The 26,282-nt window shown below is 41.5% G+C and overlaps 1 protein-coding gene and 1 long non-coding RNA gene across 3 annotated transcripts; both read left to right on the top strand.

Moving 5' to 3' along the window:
* Positions 1-1,223: 1,223 nt before the first annotated feature.
* On the top strand, positions 1,224-13,380 carry LOC144458625 (uncharacterized). Its single transcript, XR_013488018.1, has 3 exons — positions 1,224-1,380; positions 1,526-1,690; positions 11,702-13,380. It is a non-coding gene; the product is annotated as an uncharacterized LOC144458625 (long non-coding RNA).
* A 6,744-nt stretch (positions 13,381-20,124) lies between these two features.
* On the top strand, positions 20,125-24,712 carry LOC144458643 (uncharacterized). Of its 2 annotated transcripts, XM_078161563.1 has the most exons (5): positions 20,125-20,862; positions 21,109-21,194; positions 23,479-23,778; positions 23,909-23,983; positions 24,255-24,712. In XM_078161563.1, exons 3-5 carry the CDS (start codon positions 23,574-23,576, stop codon positions 24,413-24,415), a joined length of 441 nt encoding a protein of 146 aa, XP_078017689.1. In that variant the 5' UTR covers positions 20,125-20,862; positions 21,109-21,194; positions 23,479-23,573; the 3' UTR covers positions 24,416-24,712. The 2 variants fall into 2 exon arrangements, with proteins under 2 accessions (XP_078017689.1, XP_078017688.1); XM_078161562.1 differs by lacking the exons at positions 20,125-20,862; positions 21,109-21,194 and having other exon boundaries at positions 22,965-23,778.
* Positions 24,713-26,282: the final 1,570 nt, after the last annotated feature.

The raw sequence follows: 26,282 nt of genomic DNA, 5'->3' as shown, positions 1-26,282 counted from the left end.
CTTTTATACACTGGAAACAGTGACAGCTGAAACACCTTCTCCTCAACAAGTCATGTGTCCATTTGATTCAACACATTTGCAATAGTCAAGTTTGGCTATGTCATCATCAGCAGTGACTTCAACTTCATCTGTCAGTGTCAGTTCACCTTGGCAGACAGTAAGTAGAGCTCAAGAACAACTGCAGGACACCTGAAGGGACGGCAGGAGACGTGTGGAGTGTGCATGATTGAGCAGTGTGCAAAGATATGGGCAACACAGGTGAAAGAGAAAATGTGGAGCTAAGAGAGAGTGCATTACAAGGAGGAAATAACTGTAAATAACTGTTTTAAAACTGATTAAATTGCATCAACACTTAATCATGCTAAGTAGGAGATGCATGAGCATGGAAACAATACAGACAATGAAGACCTGTATGCTCCTTTCTGTCAGGTGGAGGAACGTCCAGATACTCAGAGCTACCAGGGCTTCATGATGATCTACTGGAGTTCAGTCAGAGCTCTGAGGAAATGCCAGATTTATTTAAAAACATGTAGGCTATGAGTATTAATTCATGTAGCCTCAATTATTGAAGTGCAAATGAGTAACTGTTGAAAGTGAGGTCAGTTTATCACTTCTTTATGTTTTTGAAGCCACAGAGCTGTGCACAAACCACAGATGTCCCTGTAACAGTCACTGATAGAAAGCATCCTTAATCTACATTGTGCATAAGTATTTTTCAAATCCCTCATAAATTGGAATTTATCAATAATATTTTTCCATCTTATGTTCCAGTTACAGTGTACTGTGAAATGCAACAACAAGTTGGTTCACATGAAGTCTAATTTATCTGTAGTACAGTCACAAAAATATACCCAAACTGACAATTCTTTGTTCTTTTTTGACACAACACACCCTACATCAGCTGCATGTGAAAAAATGCGTTATACATTTGTAACCCGGTTAAAAATACCATATGTAATAAAGTTAATGTTTAAAATTGTTAAAACATTAAAAGTATCTTAAATAAGGTTAAAAAGTCAGTTCATAAAAAGATACATCATAAGTAAGGTTAAAAAAAAAGTTGTTTCCTGTAAGACTAAAAAATGCTGTGGAATAAATAAGTTAAACAGGTACGGATGTAAAGATATAAGTATGTTGAGTAAATGTTTATTTTATTTTGAAGAGTGTTTTATTTTGAAGGTAATAGCAGGAAAAGGAAGTGGTGTGTGAATGTGTGTCGCTTGACTGGCTGAGTCACAACGTGTAAACAAAGTCCGTGAAAAGTATGCAGTTGGTGGTTTTAGGGCTGCCTATCCGACAGTTTGTGCCTGGACATTCTACATATCTTCTGTGAGGAGCTGAGAATATTTCTACCCGAAGTGTGTTGAACAGTTTTTCATGGTATGTATAATTAATCAATTAGCTACCACAGGTGTATGGTTAGCAGGGGTGTGCATGCATCACTAGCCAAGTGAATGAACTTTTAGCGACAGAAAAGCTAAGCTAACTCAGCTTACTAACAAGGCTATAATTCATCTTTCCGAAGAGGAGATTTGAGGAAGAAGCAGAAGGAGGAGGAGAAGGACGAGAGGCCCTGAGCTACTGACTACACCGTGAGCCACCCAGATGAAACTCAAGAGTATCCTGATTGCTGACTGCTGGTTCGAGAGACTGCTTCATACCGCCAAACTGACTTCACTGTTTGCTTAAGGTACCATTTTTATTTGTTGCTCTTTTGAGTGAAGCGGCCAGAGAGTTTTAAGCCTCACTGTACCCAAGCATCCTATCAGGCCTGCAACCCGGGGAAATGTAGAACTAATTGCCGGCGGGTGACTGTGTGTGTGTGAGCTTGGGCCCACTGGTATTTTATTTTATTTTATTTTATTTAAAAGAAAAGGGATAATCGAATATCAGTTGAATATTGTGTGTATCCCATTTAAAAGTATTATTGTGGAAGTTTATACAGTACAGGCCAAAAGGTTGGACACACCTTCTCATTCAATGCGTTTTCTTTATTTTCATGACTATTTACATTGTAGATTCTCACTGAAGGCATCAAAACTATGAATGAACACATGTGGAGTTATGTACTTAACAAAAAAAGGTGAAATAACTGAAAACATGTTTTATATTCTAGTTTCTTCAAAATAGCCACCCTTTGCTCTGATTACTGCTTTGCACACTCTTGGCATTCTCTCCATGAGCTTCAAGAGGTAGTCACCTGAAATGGTTTTCCAACAGTCTTGAAGGAGTTCCCAGAGGTGTTTAGCACTTGTTGGCCCCTTTGCCTTCACTCTGCGGTCCAGCTCACCCCAAACCATCTCGATTGGGTTCAGGTCCGGTGACTGTGGAGGCCAGGTCATCTGCCGCAGCACTCCATCACTCTCCTTCTTGGTCAAATAGCCCTTACACAGCCTGGAGGTGTGTTTGGGGTCATTGTCCTGTTGAAAAATAAATGATCGTCCAACTAAACGCAAACCGGATGGGATGGCATGTCGCTGCAGGATGCTGTGGTAGCCATGCTGGTTCAGTGTGCCTTCAATTTTGAATAAATCCCCAACAGTGTCACCAGCAAAACACCCCCACACCATCACACCTCCTCCTCCATGCTTCACAGTGGGAACCAGGCATGTGGAATCCATCCGTTCACCTTTTCTGTGTCTCACAAAGACACGGCGGTTGGAACCAAAGATCTCAAATTTGGACTCATCAGACCAAAGCACAAATTTCCACTGGTCTAATGTCCTTTCCTTGTGTTTCTTGGCCCAAACAAATCTCTTCTGTTTGTTGCCTCTCCTTAGCAGTGGTTTCCTAGCAGCTATTTGACCATGAAGGCCTGATTCACGCAGTCTCCTCTTAACAGTTGTTCTAGAGATGGGTCTGCTGCTAGAACTCTGTGTGGCATTCATCTGGTCTCTGATCTGAGCTGCTGTTAACTTGCGATTTCTGAGGCTGGTGACTCAGATGAACTTATCCTCAGAAGCAGAGGTGACTCTTGGTCTTCCTTTCCTGGGTCGGTCCTCATGTGTGCCAGTTTCGTTGTAGCGCTTGATGGTTTTTGCGACTCCACTTGGGGACACATTTAAAGTTTTGGAAATTTTCCGGACTGACTGACCTTCATTTCTTAAAGTAATGATGGCCACTCATTTTTCTTTAGTTAGCTGATTGGTTCTTGCCATAATATGAATTTTAACAGTTGTCCAATAGGGCTGTCGACTGTGTATTAACCTGACTTCTGCACAACACAACTGATGGTCCCAACCCCATTGATAAAGCAAGAAATTCCACTAATTAACCCTGATAAGGCACACCTGTGAAGTGGAAACCATTTCAGGTGACTACCTCTTGAAGCTCATGGAGAGAATGCCAAGAGTGTGCAAAGCAGTAATCAGAGCAAAGGGTGGCTATTTTGAAGAAACTAGAATATAAAACATGTTTTCAGTTATTTCACCTTTTTTGTTAAGTACATAACTCCACATGTGTTCATTCATAGTTTTGATGCCTTCAGTGAGAATCTACAATGTAAATAGTCATGAAAATAAAGAAAACGCATTGAATGAGAAGGTGTGTCCAAACTTTTGGCCTGTACTGTATGTGAGTTTAAGAGACTAACAAGTGGTCTGAAGAGACTGAATTATATCTTATTTAAAAAAACACTGCATTTTATTTGTTTTGATACCTTTCTCTAAAAGTAAATAATTGAGTTTACTATTCTTACCACTGATTCCAGTGTGATTTTTGGTTATTTCATTCAGTAAAGGTGTTTGAATACAGGTTAAAACCAGTGAAGGTTTTAAAGGAGAAGGCACTTGGGTTTAAAGGAACTGATTTAAAGGATTATTACCGTGCTTAGATTTACAGTTAATTTGAAGTGAATAAAAGACTCAAGACACATAAAAAGTTTAAAGGTAACAGAGAACAGATTACATCACCTATAGTATATTATTTTATTTCAGTTAAAGAACTCAGGGCCCTTCCCTGATTATATTAGGGGATAACTGGGCTACATAAATGGAGGCACCGCTGGGATAGTGTGTGTCTTGAGTTTCTACATTCGCTCAGTCAGAGTAAATAACTTAGTGACCATAGCAGTGTAAGGCAGAATACAGGAACCATGCAGAGTCAGTCCATGTACGTAAACAAGCTGAAGAACTGGTGTCGAGGAGAAGCATTGGATGTGAACCGTGCTTTACTGACGGTCGTCCCAGAGAACACAGAGATTGCCCAAATAGAAGACACATTACACACTGTTAAGTGTCTTGGACGTGTACGAGTGAGAGGAAGAATGCTGAGTGTAATCTCAAGTGGAGTACTAGTGCTGTGTGAGTGCAGAGAAAAAGTGACTGATCCAAGTGTCCCAACTGAGGTGCTACCAGCAGAAGGATTGCCAGCATGGCCAATCTTCATTGTAGCTGAAAGTACAGCTGCTGAGGATGATTTTAACACTAAACTGAGCGCTCTGCTTCAGGCTGAGGGAAAGTCCATGGATGATGTCCATACTTTACTCACCAGTTCACCGCCAGCTTCCTCCGCTACAGAGTCTATCCTTCGTGCAGTGGGTGACCTGTTGGACAAAACAACCAAACCAGCTACCGAGAGTGGAGGATATCGCCGCCTGCGAATCTTTTCAGGTATCGTGCCCACTCCAGCAGGGGAGGAACAATACGACCACTGGTTAGAGCAAGCATACCTGATGGTTGAAGAGAGTGATGGTTCCCTAAAAGATAAGCGGAGGAGAATAATGGAGAGTGTCAAGGGGCCAGCATTAGAGGTGATAAAAGCTGTGCGGTTGTCTGACCCTGATGTTACTCCAGAAAAGTGCTTAGAAGCTCTCGAAAGTGCATTTGGCCTGGCAGAGTCAGGAGATGATTTGTATTTCACTTTCAGACTACAGCAGCAACAGCCTGGGGAAAAGTTGTCGGATTTCCTAAGGAGGCTGGAGCGCTGCCTGTCAAAAGTTGTACAAAGAGGTGGTCTCCCAGCCAGTGGTATGGACAAAGCCCGGGTTGAACAACTACTTAAAGGTGCAGTAGATGCTGACCTGATGTTAATCCAACTCCGACTGAGAGAAAGGAGGGCCAACCCGCCAACCTTCCTTGAACTACTGCGTGAAATTCACACAGAGGAGGAGTATGAAGCTTCCAGAGCAAAGCTAAATCAGTCAGTGCACACAGTCCATGCCAAGCTTCAGACTGAAAACAACAAGTCAGAGATACAAAGTCTGAGAGCCGAGATCAAGGAGGTAAAATCCATGTTTGCAGTACTTGCCACACATCCTCCTCAAGTCAGTGAGGAGAGGCCTGAAAAACTGCCAGCTAACACCGAGACTAGTCTGGAACCTGAAGTAGTGGCCTTGAGAAAACAAGTGAAACAATTACAACAAAAAATGAACTCAAAGTTTTCACGTCAGGCCGACATTTCACCCACCGTCAGGGCTGTAAACACTCCCAACAGACCTTCGGCTGGTTCAGGAGACTATGTCTGCTACCGCTGTGGTGAAAGTGGACACATTGCAGGGAAATGCAAAAATCCAGAGAATCACAACAAAGTGATCCAGAAGCTCATCCAAGCTCTCAAAAAAGCTAAAACTAGTGACTCACAGCCTACTGAAGCCGCGTCAGAGGAAACGGCTTGCACAGTCAGAAAGAGTGCTGTGAGCATGATTGAGCCTGTGGGGATACCAGATGGTTTAATAGGGCCGCCATCCTTGGAGCCACTGAAAGTGAACGGGCACCTGTGTGATGCACTACTGGACAGCGGTTCAAGAGTTAGTATAATCTTTGAATCGTGGTACAAGAGATATCTGGCAGATACTCCTATTCATCCTGTGAGTAAACTTGACATCTGGGGCTTGAGTGACTCTAGCTACCCCTACCTTGGCTATGTGGCAGTAGATTTGGAATTTCCTAAGAAGGTAGCGGGAACACCAACCACCTTGTCAGCGCTAGCTCTGATTTGTCCTGACCCACCAGGTCCAGATCAGACACCTGTGATCATAGGGACCAACGCCAAAGCCAGCCTCTCTAAATGGTTAGCTCAACTGTGTGAAGATGCATCTGGCGTGTCTGTGGCCCACACCTTGGAGATACGCAGCACTTGTCCTGCAAAAGAAAGAAACAGTATCAGTGCTGAATTGCTGAAAGAGGATGATGATGAAGTGGGCTGTGTGAAGTGGGAGGGCCCTGGTCCCCTGCTGTTAGCTGCAAGAAGCAGCTGTAAAGCCATCTGCAAAGCCACACTAAAGCAGCCACTGCCTAATGAGATCTTGATGGTTGAAGCCTCCATCACCAACCCTCTTCCTGCAGGTGTGCTGTTACAGCCTATGGTGATACCAAGCAATGCTGTGGACACTAATCAGTTCATAATTCTGGTCCAGAATGAATCGCTGAAAGATGCCACTATACCATTCGGCACTGTCCTTGGTCGCCTGTGTATTGCTGATGTTGTTACAACAGTGCCAAAACAGCAGCCAGTATCTGAGGCATTTGATGCCAGCTTGATCAACTTCGGTGAGTCACCCGTTCCCGAAGAGTGGAAAGAACGACTTCAACAGAAGTTGGCCGGAAGAGCAGATGTCTTCTCTCTGCATGAACTGGATGTGGGACTAGCGAAAGGGGTGGAGCATACTATTCGGCTGTTAGACCCACGACCCTTTCGTGAGCGCTCTAGACGCATTGCTCCTGCAGATATTGATGATGTCCGGCATCACATCCAGAAATTGTTAGCCGCAGGCATCATCAAAGAGTCCAAAAGTCCATATGCGTCTCCAATAGTAATTGTCAGGAAGAAGAATGGAGAGATACGGATGTGCATCGACTACCGTACGCTCAACAGCCGCACCATTCCTGACCAGTATACTACACCATGCATCGATGAGGCGCTGGACTGCCTCTCAGGCAGTCAGTGGTTTTCCGTCTTGGACTTAAGGAGCGGCTATTACCAGATAGCCATGAGTGAAGAGGACAAGGAAAAAACCGCTTTCATCTGCCCTCTAGGGTTCTACCAATTTGAGCGGATGCCACAGGGCATCATTGGGGCACCCGCAACGTTTCAGCGTCTGATGGAAAAAGCAGTAGGAGACATGAACCTGCTCCAAGTACTCATCTATCTTGATGACCTGATCGTTTTTGGAAAGATCCTAGAAGAGCATGAAGAGAGACTGTTGAAAGTCCTGGACAGACTCAAAGAAGTAGGGCTCAAGATCTCGCTTGACAAATGCCAATTCTGTCAAACAAAGGTCAAGTATGTGGGGCACATAGTGTCAGCAGAGGGTGTCGCAGCCGATCCTGCAAAGATCGAGGCCGTCACCACGTGGCCAAAACCCACCAACCTTAAGACCTTGCGATCCTTCTTGGGATTTTGTGGGTATTATCGCCGGTTTATTCACAATTACTCCTCTATCGTCCGTCCCTTGACTGACCTCACTAAAGGATATGCCCCCTCTCAGCATGGGAGGAAACCAAAAAGGAGACAAAGTGATGTCTATTTTGATGAATGGGACCCATTTGGAGCCCGGTGGGACCAAGCGTGCACCGAGGCGTTGGAGAAAATAAAAAACTGCCTCACCAACGCCCCAGTTCTCGCGTTTGCCGACCCCAGCAAGCCATATGTGCTGCATGTGGACGCCAGTCTGGCTGGACTCGCCGCCATCCTTTATCAAGAACACACAGAAGGGCTGAGGCCGGTTGCATTCGCTAGTAGAAAACTGAGCTCTTCAGAAAGGAACTATCCCATTCATCAATTGGAATTCCTGTCTCTGAAGTGGGCAGTTGTCGAAAAATTCCATGACTATCTATGGAGCCCACTTCACGGTACGCACAGACAACAATCCCTTAACTTATGTCCTTACCTCAGCGAAGCTCAATGCTACGGGGCATCGTTGGCTGTCGGATCTGTCAGTGTATGATTTTGATATTATCTACCGACCCGGCAGGAACAATATTGACGCTGATCTGTTGTCAAGAATGGAGCCACACGAAGGAGGAACTGAGTGGCAGAGCCTCTCTCAGGCGGGTGTCAAGTCTATATGCCAGCGTGTTGGAGTCCTTGGTTCCGCTGGAGACTTGCCTAGGTATGCAGAACAGCTGGGTGCTCCTCCTGACTGTATCCCAGATGTATACGCCTTTCCCACACGCATGCAGCTTAACTCACTGGGGCAAATGTCAGTGCAGGAACTGATGACAGCTCAAGGGCAAGATCCTCTGATAGGACCGGCAATCCAGGCCCTAAAGTGTGGTCGGTGGCCAGATGATATAAAGTCCAATCCAGAGATGTTGCATATGAAAAGAGAGAGAGAAAAGTTGGTAATGAAAAATGGGCTACTCCACCGTGTGAGCACAAGTCATGCAGGAGAGAAAACTCACCAGCTTGTACTACCTGCTGAGTTTAAGGTGGTAGTACTGAAGTCTATGCACAATGACTTAGGTCATCTAGGAGCAGAAAGGACCACTGATATGATCAGAAGCAGATTCTTTTGGCCCAAGATGGCTAATGATGTTGACCGCGTGCGTTTTGAGGAAAAGTCCTTGCCAAAGAGCCGCCCCCTTACACCAAATAGTAAGCACCGGGCCAATGGACCTTGTCTGCATTGATTTCCTCTCCATGGAACCTGATTCAAGGGGAATTAGTAATATGTTAGTTATTACTGACCATTTTACGAGATACGCTCAAGCGTTTCCGACCAGAAACCAAAAGGCCCTGACAGTTGCCAAGATATTAGTGGAAAAGTATTTCGTACACTATGGCTTACCAACATGTATCCATTCCGATCAAGGGAGAGACTTTGAGTCACAACTCATTAAAGAACTACTGAAGATACTGGGAATACGCAAGTCGCGCACTACCCCGTATCACCCTCAAGGTGATCCCCAACCCGAACGATTTAATCGGACTTTAATATCCATGCTGGGCACCCTGAATCAAGAGAAGAAACGGCAATGGAGCCAGCATGTTGTACATCTTGTACATGCGTACAGCAGTACCAAATGTACAGGATACTCCCCGTACTTCCTTATGTTTGGGAGAGAAGCGCGACTTCCTGTGGATGTGTGTTTTGGGACACGCCCAGATGGAAAGGGAGAAAGTCAGCACTCCTCTTATGTCACAAAACTAAAGAACGACCTACAGAAGGCTTACCAGATGGCTGCTGAAGCTTCCACCAAAACTCACCTGCGCAACAAGAAGGCGTATGACAAAAGACTAGGGTTTCAGAACCTAGAGCCAGGTGACAGAGTGTTGTTGAAAAACCTGGGACTCAAAGGGAAGCATAAGCTTGAAAATCGCTGGTGTGATGTCCCCTATGTCGTAGTAGAGAAGATGCCAAACTTACCTGTTTATAAGGTGAAGCCTCAGAGTGGCAAAGGCAAGCTAAAGACCTTGCACAGAGATAATCTCTTGCCAATAGGAGAGTTTGTGCGAATCCCAGTGCTGGATGAGGCTGATGTGCAGAGAAGGCCAGAAGCTCAAGCACATGTGCACAAGAGGCATAAAAGAGACCCAACAGACCACTCAATGCAAATACAGTGTGAAACATCATCAGAGTCTTCTGATCTGGAGTGTGACTACCCACACCGACCATACAGAACATATCTGGAGAAGATAATTCAAAGAATGGATGAGACAAATACAGACACGCCAGAACAGACAGGAGATTGCAGTAATGACCGTCTCTCAGAGGGGGAGAACTCTCTTCAGGATGAAGATCCAGATAGTGCTCCTGAGACTGGTTCAGAACCTGAGTCTGATTCAGAACCTGAGTCCACTTCAAGCGAAGATGACAGTCAACAGCCTAGCAGTCCTAACATGAGAGTGACTCCACAACATAATAGGCCTAAAATAACTGGGCTACACATTTGTTACGCATGTTTACTGTTTTTTAATTTTAATTCTCAGGCACCTTCTCCTGAATCTGAGTGATCTCTGTCTTGTTCGTCTTGTGCAATATGAAAATAGAAAAGCACTGTGAGGAGGAGTCCATGCAAATCTTCATCTCCTCCATCTTTATTTATCTCACTGCAGACTGAAGAAGAGAGACCAAACCACTGAGCAGACATACAACACATTTCCACCATGACTTCAGCTACATGTATAATGTTTCTGATGCTATCATGGATTTCTGGTGAATACATACTTCTGCACTCCTCCTGTTCTTTGAAAAGGTTCATATTTCAGCTCTGTGATGATAACACTACTTTTCTCTCCAGGTGTTTGCAGTCAGACTCTGACTGAGTCTGAACCAGTGGTAAAGCGCCCTGGAGAATCCCACAAACTGACCTGTACATATGCAGGAATATCAGATAGCAGCGCAGCTATCTCCTGGATCAGACAAGCTGAAGGAAAAGGACTGGAGTGGGTTGCCTTCATTTCTGCTCCGAGTGGAAGCAATAAATATTATTCCATGTCAGTCAAGAATCGCTTCACCATTTCCAGAGACAACAACGTGGACCAGGTGTATCTGCAGATGAACAGCTTGACGGCTGAAGATTCTGCTGTTTATTATTGTGCTCGAGAGCCACAGTGACACAGGAAGCCACAGAGCTGTACAAAAACTCAACATGTCAAACTAAGTCAATACTAGGCATTCTGCTTTTCACTTTCACAGAATCAGCTTCAGTTCAATCAGGAGAGACTCGTTTTTAGTTTTGGAAAAGAAAATTTTTAATGACAAGTGCACATGAGCATGAAAATGTGAGAAGTCTTTGGCGATTAGATCCCTTCAAGAGGGTGAGCTATAAGGAGGGTGATGGATCTGTAGCCAATTAGGGAACCCCCCCGGGGTCTAGACGCTGGTGCTGGTAGAGGAAGTGAAGAAGAGATGAGGATTAGATGGATGGGTGCTGATGATCCAGATGAGTAGAGGTATGAGTCTTCAGGCTTGTCTTTGACCTTGGATACGACGGCGGGAGGTGAACGGGGTGGAGGAGGGGTGGTGATTCTGTCTAGAATGACAGCTGAAAGCGGGAGAGGAGAGAACATTTAAAATCTCATGGTGACAACCTGATTGGCTGATGGAAGTCGTGGCTAATTACGATAGGACAGCTAGAGGAGTGAACGCCCAGAGGCAGCTGATTGGAGGAAGCAGTGGGAGTGGGAGAGGGAGAATTGTGTATGAATGAGCACTGGACGGTCTTCCTGATTGAATTTACGCTGAGCTTCATTTCAACATCTTCAACACACTCAGAGAAACACAGTCTCAATAAAACCTCCTCATTCAGACAATTTTTATTGCAGCTCTGGTGTTCTCCAATATGTAGTTGAGACTGGGAACATTAAATATTCCTTTCATCTAAGTGTAACTGTCACTGTGAATTGTTCATAGTTTTGTGAAGAATAAAAACATTAGGCTTTAAGTTATTAATTTAATAGATATTTTTTCTTTACATGTCAAAACAAAGATTCACAACACAACTCACAGCTTTGACTACATGTGACAGGACAGTTCATCCTTCTTTTATAGCCTGTCAGTGTCCTTCTCTATGCAAAGTGAACTTCCTCACAGTCTGCTATAAAGATTTGATATCATGCTGTCAGCTGCAGCAGAAGAAGAGAAGCTCCCATCAGATCACCTTCAATACCAAGCATGTTCTCTCTAGCTCTGCTGCTGCTGCTGGCTGCTGGATCCTGTGAGTCTCACTGAGGCAGAGACACTGACAGTATGATCACAGCACACTGACTGTTCACTCTTATTACACTCATTCAATATTCAACATGTTTTCCTCCACAGGTGTGAAGTGTGAACAGTTGACACAGCCAGCCTCTGTGACTGTGCAGCCAGGTCAACGTTTGACCATCACCTGTCAGGTCTCTTATTCTGTGAGCAGCTACTACACAGCTTGGATCAGACAGCCTGCAGGGAAAGGACTGGAGTGGATTGGAGCAGCACGTGTTGGATGGAGCCCATACTACAAAGATTCACTGAAGAACAAGTTCAGTATCAGCTTAGACTCTTCCAGCAACACAGTGACTCTAAACAGACAGAATGTGCAGCCTGAAGACACTGCTGTGTATTACTGTGCCAGAGAGCCACAGTGACACAAAGCATCAGTAGACCTGAACAAAAACCCCTCAGTGCCTGAACACTTGTAACATGAAGCCACCAGAGGAGGAGCCCTCAGACCACTAATGATTTCAACACCAGCTCACTGTTGTTTATTGTTACAGTAAAAAGAGAAGCAGGCTTTAGCTTGTATAAATGGTTCTTAAATAAATCTAAAAGCAGCTGTCTTCCTCAGTTTTAAAATACGTTAACATTACAATAACCGATACATCACTGTATGTATATATTTTTGAGATAGAATAATTCAGTTTTCAACTTTTTATAACTCCTAATCTAACTCTATTACAAATGAATCCTCAAAAGGACAGTTTTTCTTCCATGAAATTGTTATTAAAACAAAAACAATGCATTTGTTGTCTGAATCATAACTGCATTTGTGACCAACTAAATTATAGTCTTGAGCCAACTTCATGGTGACGTTAAATAGTCAAACTACAGAAAGGTTTTTGTCAGAAATTCAAGATACTGTTACAATCAACAAGGCGAACCTAAACACAGAACACACACTCAGAAAGACAGTGGTAAAAAATGGGGTTATATTGCCAGGATTATGAATGTGGCCATAGAGGAAGAAGGTTGGAGGGGTTTGGCTGGCTGGGAGCATGGCAGAAAGACAAACAGGTGGACAAATGGTGGGCGGTGATCCCGTGACAGAGGCAAACACAAGGTAAGTATCCACGAGAAAATTCGCAAACAAAAGTCCAAGTTGAATTCACAATTCCACAGCGGCCTGAAGCGTAACTGTACCACAAGACTCAACAACCTGGCGAGGATTGGAGAGGAGAGTTGGTGTTTTATACTGCAAGGCTGATCACTTGATGGTCCTCAGGTGAGCAGCAGGGAGCAGGTGAGTTGAATGAATGTAACCCAGGAGAGTGAGGGGTTTCTCACTCCACAGCACAGACACAGAGAGACAGACAGGGGGAGGGGAAACAGAGGGCAAGGAAAAACCAAACACAGGGAAACTAGTGACACAGCCAGGGCCGTGACAGTTCCACCTTCTCTTTGTGTGAGATGTACCTTTGCATGTGTAGTAACTGCTGTAGTTTACGAGCCTTAATAAAGAAATTTAGTTACTATTTATAATAAGAAAAACAATTATCTTGAATGTACTAAAGACTTATTTTCCTTGTGTCTAACATGCCAATTGTGTCGGGGACCTAAACCTCAGAAACAAAATATTCAATTTTTATCCTCCACCCAAATTCCTTCCATTCTTACAGACTTAAACACAGTGTCACCAACAATATCCCTGTTTTGCTCAGTTGAAACAGCCTCTGTTCTGGTTAGCTTCTGCAGACCTTCTAGCTGGCAGAAGTCAACACTGTTTTACTAATAAACTAATCCTCCCTCATTCTTCACCTCATTTCTTCAATATGTATGTAGCTATTAGACTGCCCCAGGAATGAGTCCTGAAACCCACAAGTGAGTTCACATTTCAGCACTCCTATTTATTTAATATGTATCTTGTTTGATGTCCTCTGGATTACATGCCTGTGTGTGGGTTTTGTTTACCTCATGATAATGATTTTCTGCATGACAGTAGCTGCAACATGACCAGGGTTATTTTCTACTTCTAGGAAGTGACAAACATGGCTGTCTAAAACTGCCAGTTTTCACATGATAAAGTACAGGATGTAAAAAAAACTCAAGTGAATCATGTTCTTCAGGCCCCTGATCACCACAGGACACCTGGCATAAACCAGCTGCACATACCAGCAAGGGACAGCTCTCTGCTCCCTGTGAGGAGGAGTCAATGCAAAACTTAGATTATCTTCCAGCTCTACTTATCTGACTGCAGAGAGGAGGACAGAGAACAGTGGACACACAGTTTAACATGATGGACTATAGGACAGGACTGCTGCTTTTAACTATCTGCTGGGCAGGTGAAGGTTTTGATGATTACTATATTAGGTTTTCTTTAAGGTTGTAAATTTGTTGCATGTCATGGTTTTCTTGCTGTCTTGACAGGTGTTGATGGTCAGACTCTGACAGAATCTGAACCAGTGGTTAAAAGGCCTGGAGAATCTCACAGACTGACCTGTACAGCCTCTGGGTTCAAATTTAGTGACTACTATATGCACTGGATCAGAAAGGCTCCTGGAAGAAGGCTGGAGTGGGTCGCTCAAATTCAGTTTACAAGCTCTTACTATTCTCAGTCAGTTCAAGGCCGGTTCACCATCTCCAGAGACAACAGCAGAAAGCAGGTGTATCTGCAGATGAACAGTCTGAAGACTGAAGATTCTGCTGTTTATTATTGTGCTCGACAGCCACAGTGACTGGAGTTGGTTGAGCAGCTGTACAAAAACCTACAGTGCTCATTCTCAAGGGGCTGGTAGAGCTTAAGCATGTAATATTTTGTGTCAAGTTTCTCTCTCCTCTGTCACTAAAGGAGACACTCAGATCTGCTGTTCTCATTGATCTTAACTGACTGACACTCAAACCCAGGACTGAACTACAATTTATACACACACCCTTTGTGAGCTCACTTCACCACAGCACAAACAGAGCTGGATCAGCAGTGACTGCAGCTTCATGTGTTCATTAAGCTGAAGTTCACCATCTCACCATTTCAAAGAGATTTTAAGATAAACAGGTAGAAGACTGCAGGAGCTGCTGTGAGATACTGTGATGAAAGCTGAACACATAAGTGACGCTGCAATAAGACAATTAATCTTTCATTTCCTGGAGGAACAAATATGTTAATGTGTCTCCACACTTCCATCACTTGCATCTCTTCCTTACATTTTAGCTCCTCCCAGCATGCATGATGAGAGAGATGCAAGGACGAGACATGAATACACCTGTGTCTCCTCGCTGAGCTCCTCCACAAGTTTCCTCTCTACTTGCTGCTCGTCTCCTTGAGGTGCATCTAATAGACTAGCTGACTAATTGTGCACATCCATAGCTTAGAGAAGACATGAAAACATGACTTTCCTGTTCTATGAAAAGAGAGAGGCAATAATATTTGTCAAAGACAAAATGAACACCATTCAACAGTGTGCAGTGATAGGGTGCAAGTAATATATTTGTAATTTGGTCATGATAAAGTTGTCATCTGCCTCTTCAAAGTGTATGACCAGAATCCATTAAGATTGATATTTAAAAAAAAAATATTAGAAAAGTTTCTCAGTTGAATACACTGCCAGAAAAATACATCTTGTCTTTCCCTGTAGTTTTCAACTATCATAGTTTACAATACAAGCAGTTACCAGGTATTTGGTGTTTTGACATTTCCCCCTGCTCTTGTTGAAATCTCTACTGATGTGAAAGTACATCTGCTTTCCATGTTGTCTTTTCACACCTGCAGAGGGAGGTCCATGCAAACACTTCCCTCCTTATAATCACATCATTAACAGCTCTCAGATCATTTATGACACAACAACTGGGACACTTTATAAACCCTCAAAAGATTCACATCACAAAGCACTGGATTACAGTGTTTATCACAGAATGGAAAATATGATTTGCTGGAGATTATTCTTCATAGTTACTTTTCATGGTGAGAAGAATTTCTGCTTTAACTCACTGAAGACATTAAAAAATATGTAATCTGTGATATATAAATGTGATGATGATCACAATGTCTTTACTTACAGGAGTTTGGAGTGAGATCAAACTGGACCAGTCTTCCTCTGAGGTGAAAAGACCTGGAGAGACAGTGAAGATGTCATGTATCATTTCTGGTTTTGACATGACAGACTACTATATGCACTGGATACGACAGAGGCCAGGGAATGCTCTGGAGTGGATTGGGGAGATGGACACAGGTTCAAACTCTGCTAGCTATGGCAGCTCCTTTCAAAGCCGTTTCATCATGACTGAAGATGTGCCCAGCAGCACTCAGTACCTCGAGGTCAAGAGCCTGACAGCAGAAGATTCTGCTGTTTACTTCTGTGCTCGACAAAGCACAGTGACTGAAGACAGTGGAACAGCTGCACAAAAACCTCCACAGACAACAAACAGCAATGTGATCTTAATGACATCAGAGTTTTCTCACCACCTGCAAAAGCACTTTGATATATCCACATTAGATTTCTGTATATTTGACTGTAAACTCATCAGTTCCTCTGAATATCACCCCCTCAAAAAAAAAAAAAAAACACAAGTAAAGCACATCAGAACAACGTTTGATCACAGAAATTGGCTGGATCTGAAGATAAATAGAAACCTGAAATGTTCACAATCCAAAACATGTTGAAAACAGTGATTAATGTTAACTTCATGTTAACACTAAAACCGTTTTGTGGCCATTTACCATTTAAGTGTTTTCTGTTTAAAACTGCAAACCAGAAGCATCAGTACTATATATTCAGGCATGCATTTTGGACCATGAAACAAAATTAACACTTGAATGTTTTCTGTAAATGCAGGACATTTGGAAAATGTTACATGTCAGTAGGTAATGAATTAAATTATCACAAGTGATTTGTTGTCACTCTGCAGATATAATAACACTGAACAGACTCTTCTATTGGCTCCAGTTAGACCAACATTAATGCTTCATATGTTTGATTCTATGCAAACTCAGTGAGCTTCCTTGTTACTCAGCTATAAAAACATCACATCAGGCTGTCAGTGGAGTTCACAGCACGTCAGTTTCAACATAAACCATGTTCTGTGTAGCTCTGCTGCTGCTGTTGGCAGCTGGATGTGAGTCTCTCTGGATTTGTCAAAGTCAACAGTTCTTCTTTTGTTAATTTGATCATGTGTTTAAAAACATTTTCTCTTTTTAACAGGTGTGAAGTGTGAACAGTTGACACAGCCAGCCTCTGTGACTGTGCAGCCAGGTCAACGTCTGACCATCACCTGTCAGGTCTCTTATTCTGTGGGCAGCTACTACACAGCTTGGATCAGACAGCCTGCAGAGAAAGGACTGGAGTGGATTGGAATGAAATATACTGGAGGCACTCACTACAAAGATTCACTGAAGAACAAGTTCAGTATCAGCTTAGACTCTTCCAGCAAGACAGTGACTCTAAACGGACAGAATGTGCAGCCTGAAGACACTGCTGTGTATTACTGTGCCAGAGAGCCACAGTGACACAAAGCATCAGTAGACCTGAACAAAAACCCCGGTGTTCCCCTGCAGTATGCTTCGTTCACAACTTGTCTAAAACAGCAACAAAGAGTGGAGTTTAATGACCTTCTCCTCATCTTTAAAACCAATTACAGAAGAATAATCTTTATTTTGTTTTATTACCCTCTCATCTACTGATATCCGCCAAAAATACCAAATGAAATGAAGCTCTAATCAAATTTAAACATTCTCAATTGCTTTGATGTTTCAATTTTTATTCTACAAATTTACAACAGCATTTAAAAATTTTACCAATTATATAATCTCACATTTATTTTCATCTGAATGCATTTTGTTCAGTGTTCTTCAAGTCCCTTAAAGTGATAGTTCAGGTTTTTGGACATGAAGTTGTGTGAAACGCTGACCATCTGTAGCTCTGATGTGACGGTGTCACTACTCTCAACGAACCTCCTGCTCTGAGAAATCGCCCGTAGCTTACCGGAGAAAAATTAGTTCTGAAGATGTACAGGGGACACGTAACCAAAAGGTTTTAAGATACAAAAAAGTATGCATGTGTTTTGTTAGACTATTTCAACAATTTTAAAACATCCCCGCATTACGTCAGACCTTGCTATCAATTGGGACTATTTTCTGGCCAGTATCACTCCACCGTGCAGGCCCGCAAGACAGTACGCCAACAGAAATCAATCAGACAGTTCATCACCACGCCGTGCAGGTGCGCAGGATAGCAACGGCTAACGAAAACTTCACCGGCTGTTTCCAACAGAGAACCAGTAGGCTATTATTAGTGAGGAAGAAGATGTACTAGCCCTATATATACACCTACTACTACAGCGTGAACACCGGCTCAGGCTCACGACACACCCTCGTCAGCTGCAGATAAACAGAGGAATACCAAAATGGTGCGAAGTTGTGATTTCCCCAGCTGTGGGAATAAAAACATCGCCGGCTCCCAATTCCATCGGTTTCCTCGCTACCAAGCCGGCGAGGGTGAGGCAGCTGCGCGTATGTCAAGCTCACCTCAGCTGCCCACAGATCCCGACGGACAGAGAAAACGCAATTTCCGCACTGCTGTGACCAAAGAGAGATACTATATTACCTAATACCAGTCTATATAACGATGTCTGTAACTGATTGTCTGTAAAACAAAATGTTTGAACTAATAGCCTGTTGTGTTGTGGAGAGTACATTATACGCGGCCTCGTTTTACCGTCGGCATTTAGTTTATTATATTAGGCTTACTGCTAAATCCATGACATGAGTAATCAGTCACATAGAAATGTGAATTCATATATGATTATGACCAGTCTCTGCTTTGTTCTGGTGGTGGGTTAGCCAAAGTTGCCTACGGGGTTACATCTGTAACAGGAAACCGATGGAATTGGGAGCCGGCAATGTTTTTATTCCCACAGCTGGGGAAATCACAACTTCGCACCATTTTGGTATTCCTCTGTTTACCTGGAGCTGACGAGGGTGTGTCGTGAGCCTGAGCCGGTGGTCACGCTGTAGTAGTAGGTGTGTATATATAGGGCTAGTACATCTTTTTCCTCACTAATAATAGCCTACTGGTTCTCTGTTGGAAACAGCCGGTGAAGTTTTCGTTAGCCGTTGCTATCCTGCGCACCTGCACAGTGTGGTGATGAACTGTCTGATTGATTTCTGTTGGCATGCTGTCTTGCGGGCCTGCACGGCGGAGTGATTAGGGGTGGGGGAAATTTCCGATTCTTAGATGCATCGCGATTCGGACGTGGATGAATCTGAATCGATTCACAAACATCCAAATTTCGATTATTTAAATCTGTTAATTAGAGTAATACAGAAGGTTCTAAATAATGCGGAACTAAGAAGCGTGGTACGTGTCATCTCCGGGACACTTTGGGATGCGCACCTGGAGCAGACACGCCGACACGCGCACAGAGGAAAACAAACATGGCTGACCGCCACCCATCTCGCAGTGAGAGCTGAACAGCTTCTTCTAATTTAAAAGCAGATGTGTGGAAATACTTTGGCTTCTACAACATTGACGGCGGAAGCGAATTGGACAAGAGCCACGTTATATGTAAACTGTGTCGTGCTAAAATAAAATACTTTGGCAACACAACAAACATGAGAAGCCATGTAACTCGATTCCACCTGACGGAGGAGTCAGGGAGACGGCAGGCTGTTGTTGCTGTGGCAACTAGTGGCGCTACCGACCAGAGAACAATCGAGGAAGCAATTAGAAAGCTGCCACCCTCATCGGAAAAGGCGAAGCGAATTACGAAGGCCATCGCGGCATTTATTGCCAAGGATTTGTGTCCTTATTCTGTCGTGGAAAATCAGGGATTTCGAGCACTGCTGCATACACTGGAGCCCAGATACACCATCCCATCCCGACGCTATTTCACCGACACTCTACAACCAAACCAAAACAGAAGTCATGGCCTCACTGTTGAAGGCAGGCAGGTAGGAACGCGGTTACATGTGATGCGTGGACGTCTGTCGCCACCGAATCATTTGTTACTCTAACTGTGCATTTTATCTTGTGATTAAGATACCTGTTGTTACCTTTGGTTCCGTACAACGAAGTTGTAACTTTCCAGTTTGCAAGCATTTCCATTTCTATGTTTAATAAAATATAATGGAAATGAATTCAACTCTTTCTTATTACAAATGCACTGTATTTAAAAATTGCAAGTGTTGAATGCTTATTCAGTGAGACAAAAAGAAATGTGTGTTGTGAAAAAGTGCATCGATATACATAAATTAAAGATGCATCAATAATCGTTTTATAATCGAATTGTAGCCCCTGAATCGTAATCGTAATCAAATCGTAAGGTGCCCAAAGATTCCCACCCCTAGGAGTGATACTGGCCAGAAAATAGTCCCAATTGATAGCATGGTCTGACGTAATGCGGGAATGTTTTAAAATTGTTGAAATAGTCTAACAAAACACATGCATACTTTTTTGTAGCTTAAAACCTTTTGGTTACGTGTCCCCGGTACATCTTCAGAACTACTTTTTCTCCGGTAAGCTACGGGCGATTTCTCAGAGCAGGAGGCTCGTTGACAGTAGTGACACCGTCACATCAGAGCTACAGATGGTCAGCGTTTCACACAACTTCATGTCCAAAAACCTGAACTATCACTTTAACAAGCTGAGTTTGAAAGCTCCTTTATTTCTTATTTTGTTTTAAGATTTTTTAATAGAAAATAGTATTTTACTTATTAAATAAAATATAATTTCTAAAGCAGACTATGTTGCTACAGTTTCCGAGCACTGTATCCAGCTTTACAGTCTGGATAAAGGATGCTGTTGACCACAATACAGTGGGTTGATGTTACATCAATATCTTAAAAGTTGTTTTTTAATGTTGAAAAGATGACCTTGGAGTCATTTTTAAGTTAAATTTTTCAGATTCAAATATGACCATAAGCCATGTCACGGTACATTAATGACAATGACAGGAAAAAAACAACACTGAATTTAAAAGAAATCCCAATAAACTGATTAAAACATGTACAATGCAAAATGCTAAATAGGAAGTGTGTAACATGTATAAATAGTTTTGTCAATTAGAATAGAAGTTTTGTGATATTCTTACCCACTGCTGACAGTACAGGTCCCTGTTCCTCGAGTGCAGGAAACAGTGTCAGGTTTTTGTATGAGGGTTTATCACAGTGTAATTACGGGGCAGCACAGAGATATAGAGCCATACAAAAACCTAACAGCAACAATCTGCAACACTCTCCCATTCTTGTGACAGAGAAAAAGGACAGGATGAAATATTTCTCATTGGAATACAAGGTAACACTGTGTTTATCATTTTTAATGAGCAGATTAGTCATTAAAAGTTAGTTAATCAATCGTTTAAAGTCACAGTTAGTGCGCAGATGTAAATGTTATCTTCCAGTAAATCTTTACTTTAAGAACTGATTAAGAATCAGCACAAAACACATGGTCATAGGATGACACCAGGGTATAATACTGACCAGGATTTATGTTTATTTCAGTCACATAATGACGTTTTCAGGCATTTTTCTGGTACATGAGGTTTTTGTTTAGGCACTGAATGCAGATGTAGCACTGTGATGCTTTGGACTACTGGGGCCAGGGGACTGATGTCACAGTATCTTCAGGTAAGTCACATTTAAACTTTTAATTTTTATTACAAAGTCTTTTTGTCTTTTGTGTGTTTTTAGTGTGTTTCTTGATGGTAGAGAAGTTTATCTAATGGCCTTATTTAGGTTTATACTGATGTGAAACAGAGCAGACAGATGTTTGTAACGCAGCTGTTTCTTAGAAAGCTTTGAAAACATTTTCTTTGGCATCATCACTAAATGCAGGTTTGAGATGTTCTTAGAATTTATTCAGCTCGATTATAATTTGCTGATGAATGATTACCGTGGATATTAATTATGAACCATGCCGTACCTGGATTTGTTCTAATAAGAAGTTAGCGTAAAGCTAAACATATATTGTATTTGTGAGATTAATACCAGGTCAGTGTGTGTTTCACTTAAATAACTAAACACTGAAGAAAGACATAATCAAGTACATACATTTATCTTGTGTCAAAGTTGTTTGTGTATTAACTTGATGATATCCGTTATGTTAACATTATTAGAATATGGATTATATGTCATTATTTATTCCTTTATTAGTTAATATTAAATACATAATTTAAAAAGATTGTTGAGATAAACCAGGCACGTAAGAACAATTTAGGATTTCAGTGTGTGAAATGTTCAAATCCTCCGACAACTAGTAGCATTTTATATTTCCAATCACCCTGATTTAAGAGTTACAGGTGGTTATAAAGATAACAAAAATGTTTTTGGGAAAAATTAATTATTTTTATTCATCATATATTAGACCCAAATTGTTCGATATTAAATAAATGAATAGGGCATTTAAAGAAAGTATCAAGACATGACATTTATTAAGCTACAGTAATTTACAATTTATGGTTACATCGCACAGTATATATGTATTTATATTTTATATATGTATATCATTGTATTGTATTTATTTTTATGATTTTTATGTCATATTGTCAGCCAATTGATTAGCTGTTATAATTCATATGACTTTGTATTTATATTTTAAAGTTACACTTTGAAATGAACTCTACCGACCTGTTGTTTTTAATTTGAAATGAAAAAAACAACAACAAAAAAACAAATTACTATAATGAAAAAAAAAAAAAAATCCACAACGTCGATGCCCAACACGGCAAAAAAGGTTTTAAACTGACTAATTCTTTTTGACACAACAGTGTGGTTTTAATATTTAAATGATATTTGATCTGTGATGATATATGATCATAAACACACAGACAAATACACACAAAATCAAAACTATATATTATGTCCAGTGTCATCTTAAATATATGACAGCAAATATTCTTTGGAGGGTAAATGTTGGCAGATTGTATGCATAAGTAAATACAGCTGATTTAATTTCAAAAGGAAAAAACTATATTATATAATATCATAATGAGTATTATTTTTAAAGACGACTGTTGTGCACGCTGACATGCTGTGTTAATTGTATATTAACAAGAAGCTAAAAACTGACATTTAAAAGTTGTTACGTTGGTAAATGTGAAACCTGTTGTGTTTATATTGTAATCAATAAAGGGAAATTTGTATTTTATGTGAAGATAAATAATTGTTAATTGTTTATCAAATATTTAATATAGACAAATAAAACTGTCAATTCTGTGGAGGAAAATGTCTTTACTATATTATGTTATATTATATTATATTATCATACCATATGGAATCATATATTATATTTTTTATACTTTATTATATTGTAAGTTACTCCGTTTAGGATCAGTATGTTTTCATCTTAATTTTCATTTCATAGCATTTTTTATTCGTATTTCACAAGTGATTGTGTGTTGTTAAAATTGTTGAAAATTAATATGAATTGTGGAAAAATATATTATTTATATATCAATTTTTTAAATTGGTCAGAGTAAAGTATAAGGTGGTAAATGTATTGTTTCTTGTTTTACGTGAAGGTAAATATGTAGTAAAGTATAATATGTGTATTCATGTACCCGTCAGTTATTTAAAATACAGGAAAACTATTCCTTTTTTATTGGAGGTAAAAGTGACACTTTTTTATGTTATAATAATTCTTGTTAAATTAGAGTGACTGAAGTTTGTCCATTAAAATAAAGAATAGTTTCTTCAGTGTCCATAGAAGACATGCTGACAGTAGCTGCTCAGTGTGTTTGATATGAAGGTGAATCCAGTATATGTAGTGAACTTTGTGCTGTATTGATGAGTAGTTTAGTGATCAGAGTCCATGTAGTTTCCAGGATCAGACTGAATGCAGTGCAGTGCTGTAAGCTGCTGCTGACTGTTTGAATGTGTGTCTGTGCTGCTTGTTGCTGCTGTCAAACTTCAGATGAACAGGTAGTGAAGCCCGTGGTGAGCGTGTACCCAGCAGCATCCAGAGCCCACCTGGAGGGGAAGAGCTCCCTGCTGTGTCTGGCCTCAGGCATGTTTCCTCCTCGGGTCCGCTTCTCCTGGAAAAGACAAGCAGAGAATGGACCTCTGCTCCCTGCTGAGGGAGAGCAGCTGGTGCTCAGAGAGTTGGGACACACCGCCGCCATCTTGCTGATCAGTCAGCAAGAGAACAGCACATATAAATACCGCTGCTCCGTCCAGCACCATGGGGGCACAGTGGAGGCCCAAACAGAACAAGGTAATGAAGGCTTGGTGACTGTGTTCAGCAGTGATTCAGTTTCATGTGGAGATGCTGTCAAAGAGAGCAGAGGAGCAGAGGACTGACATTTCTCACTGACACCAAACATTTCACTCCTTTTCTTTTTCAGAGGTTCCAGCTCCAGCAGCCTCCTGTCCTCCAGAGAGAGAGCCAACAGACCTGCCAGCTCTGCAGCAAGCTGACTGTAAGATCACCTGCTGCCTCTCCTTCAATGCCAATCTTTCCTTTTTCACTTCAACATTTAAAGTCACTGTCCTGGCTACACACCTAAAAAGCTTGCTGGGGCCCTGACTTGTTGGATTTGATAAGGGCCTTTGAGCTTTCATTCAAATTGTAGCTGACCCCTGTCTTCATGTAAAGCTGGTTGTCCCGTCTGGAAAAGTCCAAGTTATACTGATCAACGTGTGTGTGTGTGTGTGTGTGTGTGTGTGTGTGTGTGCGTGCGTGTGTGTCAGTGTCAGTGTCAGTGTCCTTCAAGTCTCAGTGCAGGGTGAAGCTGCTCTGTGTGCTGTACACAGTGCTGATAGTGAAGAGTCTGGCGTACTGCTGTGGACTCTCTCTGCTGATGATCCTCAGAAACAAGGGACCGTCCACCAACTGCACACATGCTGACTGACTGTTTTCTGCTCGCCTTTTCTCACCATCAAATCTCATCAATTCATCTCATTTATCACTTTGATCAGTGTTCACAAATATTACTTATGACATCTTATTTTAATACAGTTTGTTTCCACTTTTAAATTTGACTTGTATAATGACAGAAATTGAATCTGAATCATGAGCTGTCTGTCAGATATTTTATTGTTTGTAGTATTTCTTCTGTTCTTGTGTTTCTTTTTAATACATTCTGCAGAGTGTGGCAGGTTTGTCAAATTCTTTCAGTGACACATTCTCAATAAACTGAAAAATCAAAGTGTCTGTGTTTTATAAACCTCTTTGTTTTTATGGATTCCAGTTTGGCTTCATAGCAAATAATCAGAAACAGAATCAGCTTCATTGGCCGTGTATGTTGACACCTACAAGTCATTTGACTCTGGTTGTACGTAGTTCTAAATATACTTTCACACAGCGCCAAGACCACATGTACAGGAATATATGAATATAAGCATGCAGCTAAACAAGGACAACAAAGGTAAACAAAGATCAGCAATATATACACACAGCTATTATATACAAGTCAGTAGATGTGGGTGTTCCACCAGGTTCAGTGCTGAGCCCCTTTTATAATTGTGTCAGTGTGGATGTAAAACTTCACGCTGATGACACTGTTGTTTACACACATGAACAAACAGCAGAGCGAGCTGCTTTGAAGCTACGACTGCTATAAAATGATTACACAGCAGCTTCATCAGTCGGCCTCAAGTCTGAATGTTGCTGAAACAATGGAGCTGTTTGTTTTTATCAATCAATAAAATGTCACTTAACTATTACGGTTTTATCAAGATGAAATGGATTGGTATAGTTACTGATTAGACGGGAATTAAGATTTATATTTATGAACACATTTCAAGACAGAATCACAAAATGCTTCACAAAGAAATACAAAAGTTAGACATGTAGAAAACATATTTGTGATGAAGTCATGTATGAAGAGTATTTATTTAAAAATGTCAGATAATGAAGAGATGAATTTGAACTTGTTTTTGCACTGACCTGTTAAAAATGTATGCACACTATGATCCTGAGGTGAACCAACATGGCCGCTCTAGTTCTGCTTCAGAAACAGATAGAGATGTTTTTCTGAGGGGGTGAAACAACAAGATGACTTGTTTGTCTCCGTGGTTTATGTTTCTGTCTGAGTGGTTTGTGTTCTGTGGCTCTGATCAATGATAACAGATGTAACACTTATTTTTGGAAATGTTGCGGTGGAGGAGTCAATGGTTAAAATCCTCTCATGCTGATTTAAACACTCTGAAACTTCAAACTTGCCTGAAATTGTATTTTTACAGAGAAATTTCTGAGAAGATTTCAGAAACAGCATTTAAGAAAAGTTGAGCTGATTTCTTGGTGTGCTGTGACTGTGAACATGCTGCTGTTTTGAACCGTAGTTTAGTTCTTATTCCCATGTGAACACTGTAGTGAGTGACTGAAGTTCCTGGAATCTGGATTCTTTAAGCAGAGTGGATGGTTGTAACTGTCATTGTGTTCTTACTGTGAGAAAGGCTGCAGAGCAGAAACCCACACAGCCCGTCTGCTGCAGGAGAGGAAGTGTTGATGGGCTGTCAACAGTTTTTTTTATGAGTTCTAATAACCACTGAGAACAGATTCATATCTGCTGCTGTGCACACTCATCAACTGCTCTCCCTCTCTGTGGCTGTTTGTCTTTTCTCTTGTTGTCTGGAAGCCTTTTTTCCACTGAGCCCTCCACCCACACACAGCTGAACTGAGCCCAGAGAGCCCTGTGCTATAAAGAAGTCTTCAAACATAGATATACCTGTTAGAATCTGGCTCACAATATTCACATCTATAATCAAACTGACATT

Source organism: Epinephelus lanceolatus, chromosome 18, assembly GCF_041903045.1.
Source record: "Epinephelus lanceolatus isolate andai-2023 chromosome 18, ASM4190304v1, whole genome shotgun sequence".
Lineage (NCBI taxonomy): Eukaryota > Metazoa > Chordata > Actinopteri > Perciformes > Serranidae > Epinephelus > Epinephelus lanceolatus.
This window is presented reverse-complemented; position numbering and strand designations above follow the sequence as displayed.

What these genes read in the sequence shown, in the direction of transcription:
- LOC144458643 (XM_078161562.1), top strand. Translation starts at nt 23,439, where the DNA reads ATGTGTGTCTGTGCTGCTTGTTGCTGCTGTCAAACTTCAGATGAACAG. An exon ending in GGAGGCCCAAACAGAACAAG is followed by an intron (nt 23,779 to 23,908) that starts GTAATGAAGGCT and finishes TTTCTTTTTCAG; the next exon opens with AGGTTCCAGCTCCAGCAGCC. An exon ending in AGCTCTGCAGCAAGCTGACT is followed by an intron (nt 23,984 to 24,254) that starts GTAAGATCACCT and finishes CGTGTGTGTCAG; the next exon opens with TGTCAGTGTCAGTGTCCTTC.